The sequence below is a fragment of the Primulina eburnea genome, chromosome 14 (assembly GCF_022965805.1).
Source record: "Primulina eburnea isolate SZY01 chromosome 14, ASM2296580v1, whole genome shotgun sequence".
Taxonomy (NCBI): domain Eukaryota; kingdom Viridiplantae; phylum Streptophyta; class Magnoliopsida; order Lamiales; family Gesneriaceae; genus Primulina; species Primulina eburnea.
The window spans coordinates 31,671,831-31,689,069 of record NC_133114.1 but is presented as its reverse complement, the minus strand read 5'-3'; the positions used below and the strand labels follow the sequence as shown (position 1 = coordinate 31,689,069).

The window sequence follows — 17,239 nt, the reverse complement described above, 5'->3', positions numbered from 1 at the left end:
AAAACAATATCTATAAATAATTGGCATCTATTTGTTTCTCTGTTCGTTCATGCTCTACGTGAAGGGAAATTCTTCCAACCGTCAAACAAGCTCAACAAGATCGTTCTTTTCTCCTAATCTCATCGCCCCTTTTTCAAGAAACGATTAATGGCTACTAAAGGTAGGTTCTCATCAGTCTTTCTTCTTTGAATTGTTGCACAAGTTGCGCGATACTTTGAGTTGGTTCATTGGAGTTTAGTCGTTTCTTGATGGGAATCCTGGACATTTCAGGTTCAATGGAGGAATTATTGTCTGCTGCAGTGGATGCAGCTAAAAATGCTGGAGAGGTTGCAGTTTATACGGAGTCCTTTTTACTAAAATTTTGTATTCGTGATTTCTTGCTGCATTGTTTGATAAGTTTCTGGCAACATTCTTCACAGTTTTGGATTTATTATTCATCTTATTCAGTGAATTCTTTGGGTTGTAGATCATTCGCTTTGGATTTCATGAGACAAAGCATGTGGAGCACAAAGGCGTGGTAAAGTCATGGCTCTTTATGAATTTATCAATTTCAAAAAGTGGAAGCAATCTTTTCCTTTTTCTTCGTATTGCTTCATGAGTACATGGGAATCTCCGATTCCATTATTTGATATGAAAATCGTAGGATTAGAACATAGATTCAGAAAGTACACAACTTAAGGAAAGTTATCTTCCATGTGAACAATGTTATTTTCTATATCTGAATATGCTTTAAGAATGATAAAGTTAGTGATTTTGTACTAAAATATGGCGACCCTCTTTCATGATATGCTATTTCGATATGTGATAATGATTAAGTTTCTGAATTAGTTTCGATTATCTATGTGACTCTTTACAGGTGGATTTGGTAACAGAGACTGATAAGAAATGTGAAGAAGTCATTTTCGATTATCTGAGATCAAAATATCCTGACCATAAGGTCAGAGCGGTATTTTCTGTAGTGTTTAGTGTATTAGATTTTTAATATTTTATCAGCGCTAGTGTGCCACAATATTTTTAGAGTTTGATGCTTCTTTAGTCATGACCCATGTCTGATGCCAGTATTTCTTTGTCTAGTTCATTGGAGAAGAAACTACTGCTGCTTGTGGAGTTACAGAATTAACTGATGAACCAACTTGGATTGTTGATCCTCTGGATGGAACTACTAATTTTGTGCATGGGCAAGAATCTATTAATCATTTGTTCAAAAAGAACTAAGTTTCACAGTATCTAATACGTTGAAATATGTGATTTATTGCAGGTTTCCATTTGTTTGTGTATCTATCGGATTCACAATCGGGCGTATTCCAACCGTCGGTGTAATATACAATCCCATCATGGATGAGGTAAATTTCAGCTTCTAAATATGATGTGCTTTTGAGTTTAACTTCCCTTCTGCAGGGGACTGTTCCAACCAATGGAAGTCGATAGTTTCTGCGACCTTGCCATCGTTTGACAAATGCGTGATTAGCAATCAAGATCACTTGCTGCACATTATACTTCTGTTCGATATTAGAGTTTTCTAGATTAGACATGGTCTACTTTTGTAATTGTGTAGCTAATACATATTGAATATCATAATGCAGCTTTTTACTGCCATTCGCGGAAAAGGCGCATTTCTCAATGGAAATTCCATCACTGGTAAGTTGCTTCTTTTAACTCGACATTTGGGTAATGGTTTATTGAGGTCACCGTAACCAAATTTGTAATATGCAGCGTCTTCTCAAACCGAACTTGTAAAGTCCCTTCTTGCCACTGAGGTACACTTCTAAACTCAAGTCTGAACAATGGGTTCATTTCGAGTGCATATTTCTTCTACTGACAAAACTTGGATAAGATAGTCTACCTAGCTCCAGTTACCTTTACTCGCTGAGTTACTTTTTTTGAACTCTGCTGAAAGAACAGGCGGGTACAAAGCGTGACAAGTCTACTCTCGATGCCTCTACTAATAGGATCAATAGCTTACTCTTCAAGGTTGATAAATCAATGATGGTCCCAAAATATTGATTTTCAGCATTTTCTTTTATTTTAAATAATGTTGGTAAAATATATTTGTTCTCGCTTGATCAGGTTAGATCCCTCCGGATGAGTGGTTCTTGTGCATTAAATCTCTGTGGAGTAGCATGTGGAAGGCTCGATATGTTCTATGAAGTTGGATTTGGTGGACCTTGGTGAGTTTCAAATATGTTATAGGATTATGATGTCGTAAATTACTGAATCTTGAGCAATCTGTTCAGGGATGTGGCTGCTGGTGCTGTTATTGTAACTGAAGCTGGAGGACTTGTATTTGATCCGTAATTAACAACTCCTTAAATCTTGTTGGAACAATATGCCTCCTTTCCCCCCATCAACTGTTTGAATCATAATTTCTTTTATTTCATTCAACAGCTCTGGTAAGGAATTTGATCTCACATCTCAGCGAGTAGCAGCTTCAAATTCTCTGCTAAAGGATGCGTTTATTGAGGCATTGCAACACAAGGAGTGAGGGAACTGCTGACGAGAAATAGAGAAACTCCTAACCGGCCAGTTATCATTCTTATAGACAGATGTAAACTACAACTTACTGTCAATGGATTTTTACATGTGTGAGGCTGTGGCCTTCAAAATAACTCAATAATATCGTTTTGATGTCGGTCACTTAATATTTTCTTAGCTTCAGTAGCCATACTTCTGAAAATAAGCAGATTTTGATGTTGATGTCTATGGAAATTGAGAAGTTCAACTCCTTTGGCCCTGTACTAAATGTTCAAGAAGGAACTGGAAAAAATTATGAAAAATCGGATATGATTCGTAAGTAACAAGAAAGAACGAGATATATGCACAATCCTACCAAAATCTAGATAAATACTGGAAAAATACATAGGCACAGCTACATAAAAACATGAAGTGCTGGGACAAAACTAGTGGCAAAATCGAAACATCTACATATCAAGTTTATAGCTGGTTTTATACTGTATCATGTTCCCTTGGTCCATATCCATTGTATCCATTTGTTCCATTGACCACATTTGGCGTCTTTTTCGAGCTGCTACTCGTCTTCCTTTTTAGAACTACATACCATGTGTAAGCTTCCAAAATTGCAGAAACGAAAGCCAGGCCTATAAGGAATCCAATGTATCCCCTCTTCCATTTTTCAGCTGGATTTAAAATATCAAAACCTTTGAAGATGTTGACAATGCTGAGAACTATGACAGAGTATCCGATCAGGTGGTGGTATACGTTCCAGAAAACTCTGAATTTATGATCCTTTTTCGGCCTTAGAAGCAATGCGAACACCTGTAGCACATGTATACCTCAGAGTATGATTGCCATATATAAACTATGAAGTAAAGTTGGAAACTCCGTATGTAGAAAAATGGATCGTACCTGGAGCGTTCCAAGACAAAAGAGGACAATGCCAATAATCCTATGGGAACTATATTGGACTCCATGAGATTGGCTTCCTAGTCTAAGACCAGTTGCCCAGCCGGCAACTCCAATGATGTAGGCCGATGTTTGGCAAGTTGCGTGAAGGTAAAACCATGCTGGATCGGCTGTAGGAAACACTTTTAGGTACCTTGCGAATACGGCACCAACGGGTAGCATGATCCCCCAACTTACAGCATTCAGCACTCCATGAATCTGAATGTATTTCATAAACTTAGTAAGAAGCTGTATATATTTTTGTTAGATATATTGAGGAAAAAACTCCTGAACGAAAAGATCTCACTCAAACTTAAAGTTACAAAATTTTGCAGTCAAGTATATCAATAAAATAAGTTGAGAAGGTAAATTTTGGGCCAAAGGCTTTGTGACAATCTTGGCCCGGGGTATTATGCAGTGTAATATTTAAACATGTTAGTAGTTGTTGATGAATACGCAGATTCTTAAACGTAGAAACAGAAAAATACATGATAACAAACATGTATAAATTCATATGATCCAGAGATCGGAGTCCGAAGAACAGGGGGAGAAAATGATACCTGGATATCAATTGATATTGGTAAAAGAAAGATTAAGCCATAAATAAATGGCAATGAAGATATTTTCGCTGTAAGTTCGAGTAAGGATTAACAAACTTACATTCTTTTTCTTGGTTTTCGAGTTCATGGGTCCTCCTGATGTCCCCGACTCCCCAGAAAGAAGGTTCAGTGTCCCCATTGACTGAACATTAGGACCAGAAGTACTATGCACAGAAGGAGAAGCTCCTGAAACTGGGCCTTCCTGCCACACCTGATTCACTGTAGAGCTGAGATTACTAAGATTCAGTGTTGCGAAAATGATGATTTCGTTATTCGCATAAGTTGCTGTTAGATCAGACACTTGAAAACTCAAATCTCCTGGCTGCAACCCGGTTCGGTAACTAGTGACAGGTGTCGTGTAAGCCCTCATGGTTCCATCAGAGTTCTGGAAAGCCACAAGTGCCTGCGCGCCAACCATGCCTTGACCGCTTGGATTAATGGCCCAGGCCACCCATCTTGAGGTTGAGACGCCAGTATGCCGATACGCAATTTTAGCAGTTTTAGTAGATTGATCAAAGTCCCAGTGAAGAAACGAGTTCAAGTATGGGAGATCATTGCAGGATCTGAAAATTTGGTTACTTGAAAAGCTGTATACTGCACATGACTGAGCAGAAGATGATGATACACAAAGGGAAAACAGTACACAAACGATTAAAACAGGGTTCAAGAATTTGCCCATCTAAGCTGATAGCCTGAATCTGAGGCAACGGTGGAAATGAAATGAAAACTATGATGGGAATGAGAAAAGGGACAGAAAGGGTGTTATTATATGCTGAATGCTGAAATTGTGGGGCATGAGTAGTTACAGTTTGGTAAACGAAGGTTGTGTGTGGAAGCAAAAAATTCCAACTTTCTCTGAAAAAGATATGGCACTTGGCAAATTACTAATCCAGGATATCTTTTCCTTTTAGTTTCAACAACCTTCTATTTTCATACCAGTGCATGCCCAACTTCAACTGCAATTGCAATCTATTTCAGTTCCTAATTTCATTGGAGATTGGCATGCAAGTCATATGATCATTATTACTTATCAATTCTCTTTTTAACATCTTTTAGACCTCTGATGTGTAATATATTATAATCCAATGTGAAAGCCGAAACATATTTTCTCACTTTGAATGGTATGAACATGATAAAAGACATGCCCACGCGTCCCTAGCTTTTGCTGAAAAAGGTATTTTACTTCAAGATACAGCAACTTAAAGCACATAATTTCGTGGCAACAGTTTCAAAATACAACACCAAACCCTTTTCCTAATGTCATAAAACTAAACTATCCTGCATTGAGAAACAAAATGGTTATTTAGTCGTCGAGCCCCAGAATCTTTAGTACTATTAAATTTACAGATGTTCCATTAAAAGCAGTACTGAACACATAACCACTTCATGCTTATTGATCCCGATTCCAAAGGGCATAAAGACAAGCATCAAGATTTGATGATAAGGTGGATTAGGTACATAATACAGAAGATGATGGAAGTGGAACCCATTATTTATTTATTTGTTAGACCAAATCCAACCTCAACCGGTGCCACCTTCATACACCACAGCTTCAGATGCGAATCAAAAATCATATCTTTTTTTTGAAAAAAAAGTTCAATTAAATTATCTTTCTTGTAAAAAAATTTGTACTCGTGTTGATGGATAATTTTATTGACTTATTATGTGGTTTAAATCAGCAAACAACTCAGCACTGGCGGACGTAAATTGCTTTTGTTGGATGATATAATTAATAATTAACGTTCATTTGACTTTCTGGTGATCCACTTTTTCCTTGTATTCTGGCCGTGTGAATGCTTTTCTATGATGCATCTGAAGTCTATTGTTGTGGTGCTGAATTAACTCCCATTTTATTTAAAATTATAGGATATTTTTGTTCTAATTTAATTTTTATATGACATAATTTCTCACTTTAACAAGTTCTAGTGATTCTCTATTTTTTATATATAGCAATCGTTCGTATATTCACACGTAGTTCGAGGTCCCGACTTGTGATTAGTTTTTCCACGTTTGTCAAGAAAGTTAATTTGAGCTACCTAATATGGGCATTAATTAGTCCTAAAAAATTATTATTTTTAATCAAAATAAAATGGAATGGTAAAAATGTTGTGACGTGAAGGAAACGTGATAATGACGTCAGCTATCAGACAAACATTTTTTAAAACAAAATCTTGGTTAAAAGGGACGTCATTACGCAATAATTTCTTTGCCAAGGTTGGTAAGATCGTGACTTTTTTTCCAGAAAACTAAGCACTTCGACCCATGCAAAGCTCTAGGTAGGATGAAAGCTAAGACCTCTCTAATGTTTTTTCTCAACTCTAAAAATACATTTCTATTTCTTTTTTCCCAAATTTATATTTAGTTTTTAATGCATCATTTAGATGTTTTTTAAGAGTAACACTACTCGTGTCCTTCATTAATTTCTTCAATTACAATTTCTAAGTTGGTCTTTCGGAAAAAATTTAGTCACGTGAAATGAGATGAAAAATACGTGCATTGAATGAACAACTAAGCACGGCCGATCCTAACAATATTTGGGCCTGAGTCTAACTTTTAAAAAGAGGCATATGAATCATAATGTGTGTTCATACTTTATTTAGTTTCATGACAATTTTTCAAATTAAATCAATACGTCAAAGACAATATAAAAGACTAAAGGAATAAAAATATCAAATATGTCCAAAATGATCACTAAAAAACAACCCGCCTAACAATTTTAGAGCTAAAAATACTAATCAAGTCTGTATAATCAAGTTGTTCAGTATTTTCTTTCTCAATCGATAACATAGCCAACTCATTCAATATTTTTCGTGACATGGTTGATCGGAGAAAAGTTTTGATGAGCTTTATTTTTTTAGAAACTTCGCTCTGCACTTGCTACTGTGACCAGGACAATCAACAAGATTTTATAAGCAATATGAGCATTTCAAAGCCTGATAAGCATTACATCCACCAAAATTTCAGTCAAAAAGCTTAGGTTATAGATACCACATAAAGCCCCGAGGAAAGTAAAAAACTACAATAAAAAATTAGAAATCCGAACAAAGCATATACAAGAAAATAGACTTATAGCTCCTCACGAGTCTTTCAATCAAACCTAGAGACGACGCAACGACTGGAGTCGATTAAGGCTTGTCTGCAGATGAATATTGGGGAAGATTGGGGAATAAATCGATAACAGGCTAAGCAAGTTCTATTTAATAAATACTTGGTTTTGAGCTATCTAGTAACTAGTATTATATATAATAATTTAAAAAAAAAAATTTGGACCCCAAAAAAGAGATAGACCTGAGTCATTGGACTCATTTGTTTTTTAATAGGCACGGCCATGCAACTAAAGGTTTTGAGTTTTAAACAAGTAATTGAATTTGCAAACTACTTGATTACAAACCCAACTAAACTGCAAGAATGAGAAGAAACTTTCGTGGATACACACTCATGCATACCTCACTTTCTTGAATAATTTGTTGAGATATCTCTTGACCCAAAATTCTATGCTCTCGTGGGGACATTTTGTTTTTTTTTTCTTCCCGATTTCGTATTTGATGACGCTGGTCTTTACTTTTCCTCATGAATGGATGGGAATTTTTGAGACATTATATATATTGTTATATATATATATTTTCACTTCTCCAACAATATATATAATGTCTCAAAAATATATATATATATATATATATATATATATATATATATATATATATATATATACATATATATATCTATCTATCTTTTGTACATGGTTTCTTGCCATCTTTATCATAATGTGAGAGAAACTAATAATAACAAATGCCATTTTTATTCAAACTAATCGTCCTGAAAATACGTTGTATATGGGTAATATAATACATAAATATAATGAAAAATCTAAATAATGTGCTAAAGGTAAGATTCAAATTCAGTTTTTATTTACATGAAATTTTGAAAACAAAAGGATATTTTAAAAAAAATGAAAATGAGGATAGTTGGAAGAGAAAAAATACGAGGATAGTGGTGAAGGGAAAGTGGTATTTGTTGGGAACTTTAATTTTTTTTGCAAATATTACAATAATATCCTTCTCTAAATTTTGTTTATAAATAAAATGGAGGATATTTAAGTTCACTTATTAAAATGATCAAAGTGGTTTTTCTAAGGGTTCGTGCATTTTTCAATAGAGACTAAAAATATGGATATAGATGAGATGAACTTTGAGTAGGTCTCTTGTGAGACGGTCTCACGAATCTTTATTTGTGAGACAGATCAATCATACTGATATTAACAATAAAAAATAATACTCTTAGCATAAAAAATAATAATTTTTCATAGATGACCCAAATAAGAGATTCGACTCACAAAATACGACTCGTGAGACCGTCTCACACAAGTTTTTGCCATGAACACTTTTTTTTTTTTATTTTCAAAATACACTTTTTTAATTGTGAGAGTGGTTTATTAAAATTGAATTCTGAACCCTAAATTTCATCTTAAATATGAGATATTAATGTGGGATGGGCATGAGAACAGAAAGATCCAAATGAGTGATCCACAAATAATATAATGGGCCATAATATCGTAGAAACTGTGGCCACTTAAAACAAATATAGGCCCGTTTAATCGGCCCATGAATTTAATTCCATTGTCTTCACTTTCATTCATGTCTCCCTCTTGCCATTTACAATTCCATTGATCCCTCGTTTCTCGCAGAGAGTCTTTTGAAATTTTATTTGATCTGCTGCTGAGACGCTTCTGATTTGATCGTGGTTATGTATATTTGATCGGGCGAAGTTTCCGCATGTGCATGTTTCAATACGTGTGTATGTTTCCTCCTCTTCTCTTTATTCTAATTTTCAAATGTGTCACCATTTGTTGCAGTCATATAAATGACCTCTCCTGATTTAGGAAAACATTAAAATCCGGTTTTCTCGGGTATTTCATTATGTTGTTTATGTTTATGTTGGCTTTTACGTCAAAAGTCCCAGACGGCTGATTTCTTTTTGTCTGGAATCATTATGCATGTGATTTTTGTTTTGACGTACGAAATAAAAGGTTTTGAGTTTGAAGCTGGATGTGGGCTATGGTAGCCAAGGTGGGGAAGAGCATTTGTATGAGGAACAGTTGCAGACATAATTATTTACTAGCAATCAAAGCATACATATGAAGTGTGCCCACGCATTCGTGATTTATCTTATCATCTTTTTTGTGATAAATATTGGTTTTCATGTATTTCAGATAATAGCATTATTTAAGCGAAAGAAATATCACAGGAAATCGGCATGAAGCAACTAAAACATGAATGATAATTATTATAATGGGTATTTAGAAAATTGAAAAGAATCATAGGATAAGAGACCCTTTAGGTCCTTCTCTACCAGTATATGTTAGAGATTAATTGATAAAATTTTAATTTACGATTTTTTAGATTTAGCATCTTGGAACTATTACAAAATTTTTTTCTGAGATATTGATTGTCATAGATGGACATGATTTATTTACTACAAAAGCTTTCACTAGATTATTGTGGTATTATTGGTTTCTGATGCTTGCTTGGTACTGCAGGTGCCTTTAGCTTTCAGCTTTTCTGATGGGCCAGATTGGAATCTGAAGCAGAGCTAGTTTATTTTCTACTTTGCTGGCGGGAGAGATGCTATTTTGGGGTGGCATGCAACTGTATCATCTTTGTCTTTATTGGCGAACTGTTTTCTTGGATTCTTTTCTTCTTGTTTGTGTGTAATCAGAGTGCTTCCTTTTTTCTTATGCCTTAACTGCATAACAAGCTTCCTCCATGGGTCTTTATCGTTACACATCTTATTCTCCCTTGTCACTTTTCATTTTGAGCTGCATATAGTTTGATATTATTTGGTTTAAATCATCTACGAAAATCCTGTGTTTTTTATATGTTGTAGACACCAGCAAAATATGGTTTTGTATCCACAAATTTAAAAGGGTGAAAGATGGCCTTTTATACCGAGGATGAACAAACGGACGATTACCTTTTCAAGATTGTTTTGCTCGGTGATTCAGCTGTTGGTAAATCAAATTTGCTCTCCAGATTTGCCAGAGACGAGTTTTATCCAAATTCAAAATCTACCATAGGGGTAGAATTTCAGACTCAGAAGATGGTCATCAATGGGAAGGAAGTCAAGGCACAGATTTGGGACACAGCAGGCCAGGAGCGGTTTAGGGCTGTTACTTCTGCATATTATAGAGGTGCAGTTGGGGCACTTCTTGTCTATGACATCAGCCGACGCCAGACTTTTGAAAGCGTGGGAAGATGGCTTAATGAACTTCAGAGTAAGCAATGTTTCTTATCGATGCTTCTTCTCTCTTTTGTTCACCTTTTATAGTCTTGTAAAAGATACTCGGGAAAATGATTCACATCTGATATTGAAACTCATCTCACAGCTTCAGACCAGGAACGTCTACTTGAAATGAATTATGAATTCTACATAAGATCATGTTGTTTGCCTGTTTTCTGAATTATTTCTCTCTGCCATGTAGTTGTTGTAAGAATTGACTATATACAGTCACTTTATCAAGATTCCATCATGTTATACTCTTCAGGATTGAATCATTGCTAATGAGAATGTCCTCGAAAATGTATTCTCACATACAGTCATTGTATTTTCCTGAGGTATTTGATTTGTTTACTTAAACAGCCCACTCGGACATGAATGTAGTTACAATATTGGTGGGCAACAAATCTGATCTTAAAGAAGGCCGCGAGGTCAAGATGGCTGAAGGGAAATCCTTGGCCGAGTCTCAGGGCCTGTTCTTCATAGAAACTTCTGCTCTGGATTCCTCCAACGTTGTTGCTGCCTTTCAGACAGTTGTGAAAGAGATTTACGATATCTTAAGTAGAAAAGCCATTCAATCTCAAGAACTTAAACATAAAGAAACTGGGAGGATTCCAGATGGGCAAACTGTTGTTCTAGAAGCCGATGATAGTGATAAAATGGATGGACAAAGTGAGAAACGTTGGTGCTGTTCATCATGAATGATTTGTTCCATTAGGAATGCATTCCATTTTCTTCAACACAAACATCTGTACATCTAATTCTATTTATTGTCACAGAACGTGACCTTGGCTGTAAATTATCAATGAATTTGAGGTGGCTTAATTATTATTTTTTTAAGTGTTGAGAGTTTTTTTTTTTGGAAAATACATGTCAACTTTTCTAAAAAGATTGAAATCGAGTTAAATTTGCTTAATACAAAATTTTGTTGGAATATGCTTAAAATTTTGATTAATGTAACCAATATAACTTAATTTTTTGTTTAGAATTCTGAGTTCCAAAACAATTTAGATTGATGATACCAAAATTTTACTTTAGGTTTCGCAGCTGAGTGGATCGAGTCAGTACTCTGGGTTCTGTACAGGCAAAAATAGGGTTACGAGATGCTAGAGAGTTTTCCAGCATGATACTTCCGACGCTTAAGTCAGTTCGAAGAGCAAACTTAAGAGATATATATAATAATGTTAATTGAGCAAGAGAATGTGAGTGTTAAAATTGTGACCAATATCTGGTATTTATAGAAGACGAAGATGCTAGTTACTTCGTTGGAGTAGGATTCTTGTCGAGGTAGAATCCTATTTGATATAAGAAATATTAGACAATAGGACTCCTTAAACAAGCAACTAGGACTCTTGTCTTATCTCGATGAAATTTAATCGAATCCCTCCTTTTTGGGGACATTTTATTTATTAACGAAAATGTCTTTACCTTCCCTAAATGCGTCGGGGTCCGGATTTCTTGACCCCTTGGTGGGTTTAGCCTTCTAATAAACAGGGTTGAAGAGATCGGTCCTATTGGAGATATATGGGCTCGGATATAAAGTTCACAATTCTAACTGTATGGTTGGGCTCGGTATTCGGCCTTTAATCAACAATAAAGTCTGAACCTTAAAAAATTATGTCTAATTTTGAAATTGAATTAGATATGTCTGGATTTGTCAAATTTAAAGACATCATAAATCATTGTCATTTGTCGACTTTATCAATTTGACATCAAAGTATCACGTTATTGCAAATTTACAATTATTCTAACCAAAATAATTAAACGATTTAAAAATTACATATATGCATTCAAATTTTTAGAATAGTTACCTGTTATCTGAACTGTATATAATACTTGAGTCATAATAAAAACAAAATGGCAAAAACTTGTGTGAGACGGTCTCACGGATTTTATTTGTGAGACGGATCTCTTATTTGGGTCATCCATGCAAAAGTATCACTTTTTATGCTAAGAGTATTACTTTTTATTGTGAATATGGGTAGGGTTGACCCGTCTCACAGATTATGATCCGTGAGACGGTCTCACATGAGAGTCACTCAAACAAAATAATATCTTAATGTAATTTTTAGAATCTAAAAGAAACATCTCTTTATTTTTCTTAGACCCCGCATTCTTGTTTTCATGAAAAATTAATTTTATGTAAAAAAAATTAATTGCTTATTAAAAATCAATTTTTTTTTTTAAAAAAATACTTACTGAAAATGACCGAAGTTACACATAACATATGTACATACTAATTATTATAAACTAGTGATCGTTTGTATTATACATACTAGTAGATGATGCACATTTGTTGCATGTGTTATTATTATTTTTAATATGATCAAATAATACTAACTAATTAACTCGTAATTATTTTCAATTTAGTAGAATTGTTCTATTTAAAAAGAAAGTTTTGTTTATATTTTTTCTATGTAAAACATGGAGTGTATCGAGAAGATTTTTAATATGTTAAGAAGGGTAATTATAGAATTAAATATTATTGTGTCCTATAAAATATCTCACAATTTATGTTAAAATGATATATTATCTAAAAATATTAATAAATATATAATTAAATTTAAAAATATTAATAAATAAGAATATAAATGTAATTTTAAAATTTCATCAAATTAATTAAAAGTTTTTAATAAAAAAGTAAGATAGATTTATGACTAATACCCGACAAGTAACTGGGTGGAAATCAGTCCTAATTCGGGTCCTTCCCACCATGATAGATTCCGGCATTGTTCTGATTTTGTTTTCCCTTCAGAGATGATTAGCCGCTGTATTTCTTGAAATAGAAAGAGTGATACATATAAGTTTGCATCAATGTTAACGATTTCCAGAGTGAAATCATTTTTCTCTGTTGGTCCACCGCGCTACAAGCCTCCGTCTGTTGCTGCCTCGCATTTACCATGCATTTCCCGTCGCAAGGCTGAATCTTTGCCAGTCCTCTGTTTTCTCCCCGCGCTATGTGTAACTACTCCTCTTCCAATTGCTTTTAAACCCTCGAATTGTAGTCAAAGCCGAGGCTTATGTACCGACCGGGGGGCAACTGGTGAGATTACTGTGATTGTTGGACCTATGTTTGCAGGGAAAACCACCACTATTCTTAAAAGAATTAAGTCTGAAAGTATCAATGGCAGGTTGGTTGAATTTCTTTTCTTTTATTTTTGTAATCTGTTTTTTAAGTTGATTCAGGTTTAGTAGTTATGAAATTGAAATGCTCCGACTTTGTCGGTCTTATCTTTACTCTATTTGTGTATCACGGGCACTGTGTCATGAAGTAAAATGGTGAACCTAATTTTTGTTGGACCTCGGGAGTGGGATAGTAATTCTATGAACTGACTTCTGTTTTATTTGCCGCGGTTAGTTTGGTCCTTTAAAACAAAACAAGACAACCAATTTTTGGATTCCATGGCTGAATGAGATTTTCACCGTTGATATGTTCCCAGATTTCAGGCCGCCGATGCAGGAAAGAATTATTACCATTTGGATAAAACATTAAAAGATCTCTGTTTCACGGGGAGAATCAAAGAGGCTGTTCGATTATTGTGCTGCTCAGGAGTGAAAGTGCACTCTGCAACCTATTGTCTTCTGCTGCAAGAATGCATATTCAGGAAAGAATACAGAAAGGGCAGAAGGATTCATTGGCAGATGGTTTCTGTTGGGTTTGTTCCTGATGAGTTTCTAAACATCAAACTGTTGATTTTATATGCAAAAGCTGGAGACCTAGATACTGCCCATATTTTTTTTGACTTCTTCTCGTACCATAATTTAGTTTCATGGAATGCGATGATTGCAGGATATGTGCAGAAGGGACAGGAAGAGGTTGGTTTGAGTTTTTATGGCAGGATGAGACTATGTGGTTTGGTACCGGACCAGTATACATTTGCATCAATCTTTAGGGCCTGTTCCTCCTTGGCCATTCTGGAACAGGGAAAGCAAGCTCATGGTTTGTTGATAAAAAGCCAGTTTAGTAAAAATATTGTTGTTTGCACTTCACTTATGGATATGTATTTCAAATGCAGTAGCTCCTATGATGCGTTTCTTGTGTTTGACAAGTGTTTGGAAAGGAATGTGGTAACCTGGACCGCCTTGATCTCTGGATATGGTTTGAATGGAAGAGTGGTCGAGGTATTGGCTTCTTTTCATCAGATGATAAATGAAGGCTTCAGACCAAATCAAATCACCTTTCTTGCTGTACTTTCTGCTTGTAGCCATGGGGGTTTGGTGGATGAAGGGAGGAAGTATTTTTCTTCAATGGTAAGGGATTATGGTGTTAAACCAAGAGGAAGACATTATGCTGCCATTGTTGATCTTTTAGGGCGTGGTGGTAGGTTGGAAGAGGCTTATGCGTTTGTCCAAACGTCACCTTTTAAGGAGCACCCGGCAGTTTGGGGTGCTTTGCTTGGTGCATGTAAAATTCATGGAAATGTGGAAATGGTAAAGCTTGCTGCAAAGAAATTTTTTGAGTTAGAACCAGAAAATGCTGGGAAGTATATAGTATTGTGTAATGCTTATGCAACTTTTGGTTTGTGGGATAATGTTGCAGAGATCAGGAGCATGATGAAGGGGTGTGGGATTAAAAAGGAACCTGGCTATAGCATGGTTGAGGTGCAAATGGAGGCTCATTTCTTCTTTATGGGCCATAACACTCATAAACAAACTAAGCAAATTTGTGGATTGATTGAAGACATGACTTGTATCTTGAAAGATAATTGTGATGCTCTGGATATCAGCATTGATCTGGAGTGAATACACTACTATGACTAAATACTTGGTGAATTTCTGTGGGCTGCCTTTCAACGGGAATGTCTTTTTAAGTGCCATTGAAATTCTAGATTACATCATTTTTTTGGCAGTAATCATCATGCTCATCAGTGAAAGGGGATGGAAAAATATGGCGAGCATGTCAGCTTTGGTAATAAAAAATAATTTAAATATGATTTACACATTGAAGAGAACCTCATAATGTTCTATTAACCTTTTGTTATTATATTTATGTGAGCCGTAAAAAGCGGCAGCTTTACGAGTTGTATCAATGTAAAGAAGGAGAAACATGTAGTTGTTGCCTGTCATCCTGAATTTATATATGAAGATCAAAATCCTAATAGAATCGTCTTAAGGGAAAATTTTATGCAATAAGCTTGGAGGAGACATTACTTAAAAGGTGTTTCTTAAATCATTTGTTGTATATTACTGTATGATACATGTTGATGCATTCTAGCTTGAATAATGGTTTCTTATTTGAGGATCTTGGTTTGCATTCTGATGAGAAGGTAACGAGTTTGGCCCTCAAAAAGTAGGACACCAAGCATGATTTAACATTCTTTTGAACCTTAAGAAGTGTTCCCAAAACAACAGTTCCTTTTAGCTTTTGATAAACAGGATTTATGTAATGAAATACCATCTGATATTTGTCAGCACTCATGTTTGCATATGATTTTGCAGAAGTGCGACAATGATAAAATTCAACAAATACATTAGGTAGGCATTGGTCTTTATCACAACTCAGGATGAAGAAAAACATTCATGCCTACCATTAAGAGATCTATCACCATTCAGAGAAATACTAGCTCTGAATCCTGTGAAAAAATATCGCATGTCTCTCAGAAATAGTTATGTTTATGTCTGGCCAATTCATTTTGAGTAGGAAATGTGAGTTTCTTCTATGAGCAAACTAATTTAGTTAATGTTATTGATGAACACTTTGAACCTATCAAATTGTTTGTTATTTAGATTACTTCTCAGCTAAGCATCATGTTATATGGTACTATTGGGGCTAATAACTTCCCTTACACAATAACAGCTCGAGGTGATCGGTATCAATGAAGTTCAGTTTTTTGAAGACCTACAAGACTTCTGCATCGAAGCTGCTGATTATGATGGGAAGAAAGACCAATAGTTTATGAATTAGATGACGACTTTTTGAGGTAAAATTATTACAAAATAACCCGTACCATATTTCAATTTCATGTTGGTATTATTGCACTAGAATTAGACGAGTAGCCGATCCGTTTGTCCTCTATGCTTTATGTTCAAACAATCCCTTCAAGTACTCTCTGGCTTTGACAGAAGGAGTTTTGGATCATCTCTTGATATAATTCCCGCTGTTGATTCATAACTATGTTACCTGCTCGATGGGATGTATCCGGTAATCGTGTTATCTTTACCCTCAGGAAGGCACGGATGAGACTAAAACAGGATTTGTTGCTAATGCAGCATTACCATATGTACCAATATGCCAGTTATGCAAGTGGAGAAGTGGATAAAGAGGCTATAAGAATAGTTTGTGTAACCTGTGAATCTGTAATTACAGCATGGAATGTCATTTTCCAGTTATATGGGATTTTGTTTTTGAATGTAATTTATATATATTGGATTTTTGTGTGAATTAAGGCTGTATTTTCTATGGATGCATAATGATTGTGCTAAATCTGGCCATCTTGGTGCCATGTATGAGGCTTCAATTTTATCCCCAAGTTGAAAACTAAACTCTAGGGATCTTTCTATCTACCTGTGTACAGGTCTAATCCTCGGAGGGAGTGATACGATTCGATTGTTATTACTTGCTATTTCATTTTCATAGCCCTTTAAATCTTTATTTATTTATTTTTCAATATCCGACCGACTCTCCTTAAGCTGCTTTTGCCACTCGGGAGCCGGGAAAATAATCATACAACACTTGAAGAAAAGGTAATAATTTTGATTGCATGAAAAAAAAAAAATCGTAGCATAATAGACAATACTACTTCAATGCTCAGATCAAGTAGCTACGTAAGACGATCACATATTAATTAAATTTTGAAAAAGCATGAAAATATCCAGTATACAAAAAAATCATCAGAAAACTAAACAAAACAGGGTACGTCGACCTAAAAATTCATTAGTAACCAAGTCTAACACAACCTACGTGAACCTAAACAACTCTTCACCAAAAACATTGTGAATATTGGTAAGGTTAACCCGTCACACAGATA

At 35.1% G+C, this 17,239-nt stretch overlaps 4 protein-coding genes across 9 annotated transcripts; 3 read left to right on the top strand and 1 right to left on the bottom strand.

Moving 5' to 3' along the window:
* Nucleotides 1-22: 22 nt before the first annotated feature.
* On the top strand, nucleotides 23-2,639 carry LOC140812570 (inositol-phosphate phosphatase-like). Its single transcript, XM_073170875.1, has 12 exons — nucleotides 23-160; nucleotides 271-326; nucleotides 467-517; nucleotides 857-937; nucleotides 1,075-1,178; nucleotides 1,259-1,343; nucleotides 1,584-1,638; nucleotides 1,714-1,757; nucleotides 1,903-1,971; nucleotides 2,068-2,168; nucleotides 2,235-2,291; nucleotides 2,386-2,639. Exons 1-12 carry the CDS (start codon nucleotides 148-150, stop codon nucleotides 2,480-2,482), a joined length of 813 nt encoding a protein of 270 aa, XP_073026976.1. The 5' UTR covers nucleotides 23-147; the 3' UTR covers nucleotides 2,483-2,639.
* A 107-nt stretch (nucleotides 2,640-2,746) lies between these two features.
* On the bottom strand, nucleotides 2,747-4,995 carry LOC140812567 (cytochrome b561 and DOMON domain-containing protein At5g47530-like). The gene is made up of 3 exons (XM_073170872.1): nucleotides 4,060-4,995; nucleotides 3,364-3,618; nucleotides 2,747-3,273 (listed from the first exon to the last, which is right to left on the bottom strand). The coding sequence occupies exons 1-3, from the start codon at nucleotides 4,675-4,677 to the stop codon at nucleotides 2,944-2,946; spliced, it is 1,203 nt and encodes a 400-aa protein (XP_073026973.1). The 5' UTR covers nucleotides 4,678-4,995; the 3' UTR covers nucleotides 2,747-2,943.
* Nucleotides 4,996-8,627: 3,632 nt separating this feature from the next.
* On the top strand, nucleotides 8,628-11,106 carry LOC140812857 (ras-related protein RABA5a-like). 3 transcript variants are annotated; one of them, XM_073171224.1, is made up of 4 exons: nucleotides 8,632-8,792; nucleotides 9,535-9,645; nucleotides 9,882-10,269; nucleotides 10,635-11,106. In XM_073171224.1, exons 3-4 carry the CDS (start codon nucleotides 9,930-9,932, stop codon nucleotides 10,970-10,972), a joined length of 678 nt encoding a protein of 225 aa, XP_073027325.1. In that variant the 5' UTR covers nucleotides 8,632-8,792; nucleotides 9,535-9,645; nucleotides 9,882-9,929; the 3' UTR covers nucleotides 10,973-11,106. The 3 variants fall into 3 exon arrangements, with proteins under 3 accessions (XP_073027326.1, XP_073027324.1, XP_073027325.1); XM_073171225.1 differs by having other exon boundaries at nucleotides 8,628-8,792; nucleotides 9,535-10,269; nucleotides 10,656-11,106; XM_073171223.1 differs by having other exon boundaries at nucleotides 8,631-8,792; nucleotides 9,535-10,269.
* A 1,840-nt stretch (nucleotides 11,107-12,946) lies between these two features.
* LOC140812053 (pentatricopeptide repeat-containing protein At4g16470) lies at nucleotides 12,947-16,808 on the top strand. 4 transcript variants are annotated; one of them, XM_073170231.1, is made up of 5 exons: nucleotides 13,093-13,232; nucleotides 13,351-13,402; nucleotides 13,712-15,180; nucleotides 16,069-16,192; nucleotides 16,335-16,807. In XM_073170231.1, the coding sequence occupies exons 1-3, from the start codon at nucleotides 13,229-13,231 to the stop codon at nucleotides 15,012-15,014; spliced, it is 1,359 nt and encodes a 452-aa protein (XP_073026332.1). In that variant the 5' UTR covers nucleotides 13,093-13,228; the 3' UTR covers nucleotides 15,015-15,180; nucleotides 16,069-16,192; nucleotides 16,335-16,807. The 4 variants fall into 4 exon arrangements, with proteins under 4 accessions (XP_073026331.1, XP_073026330.1, XP_073026333.1 ...); XM_073170230.1 differs by having other exon boundaries at nucleotides 12,947-13,402; nucleotides 16,439-16,808; XM_073170229.1 differs by having other exon boundaries at nucleotides 12,947-13,402; nucleotides 16,335-16,806.
* The last annotated feature ends 431 nt before the right edge of the window (nucleotides 16,809-17,239 follow it).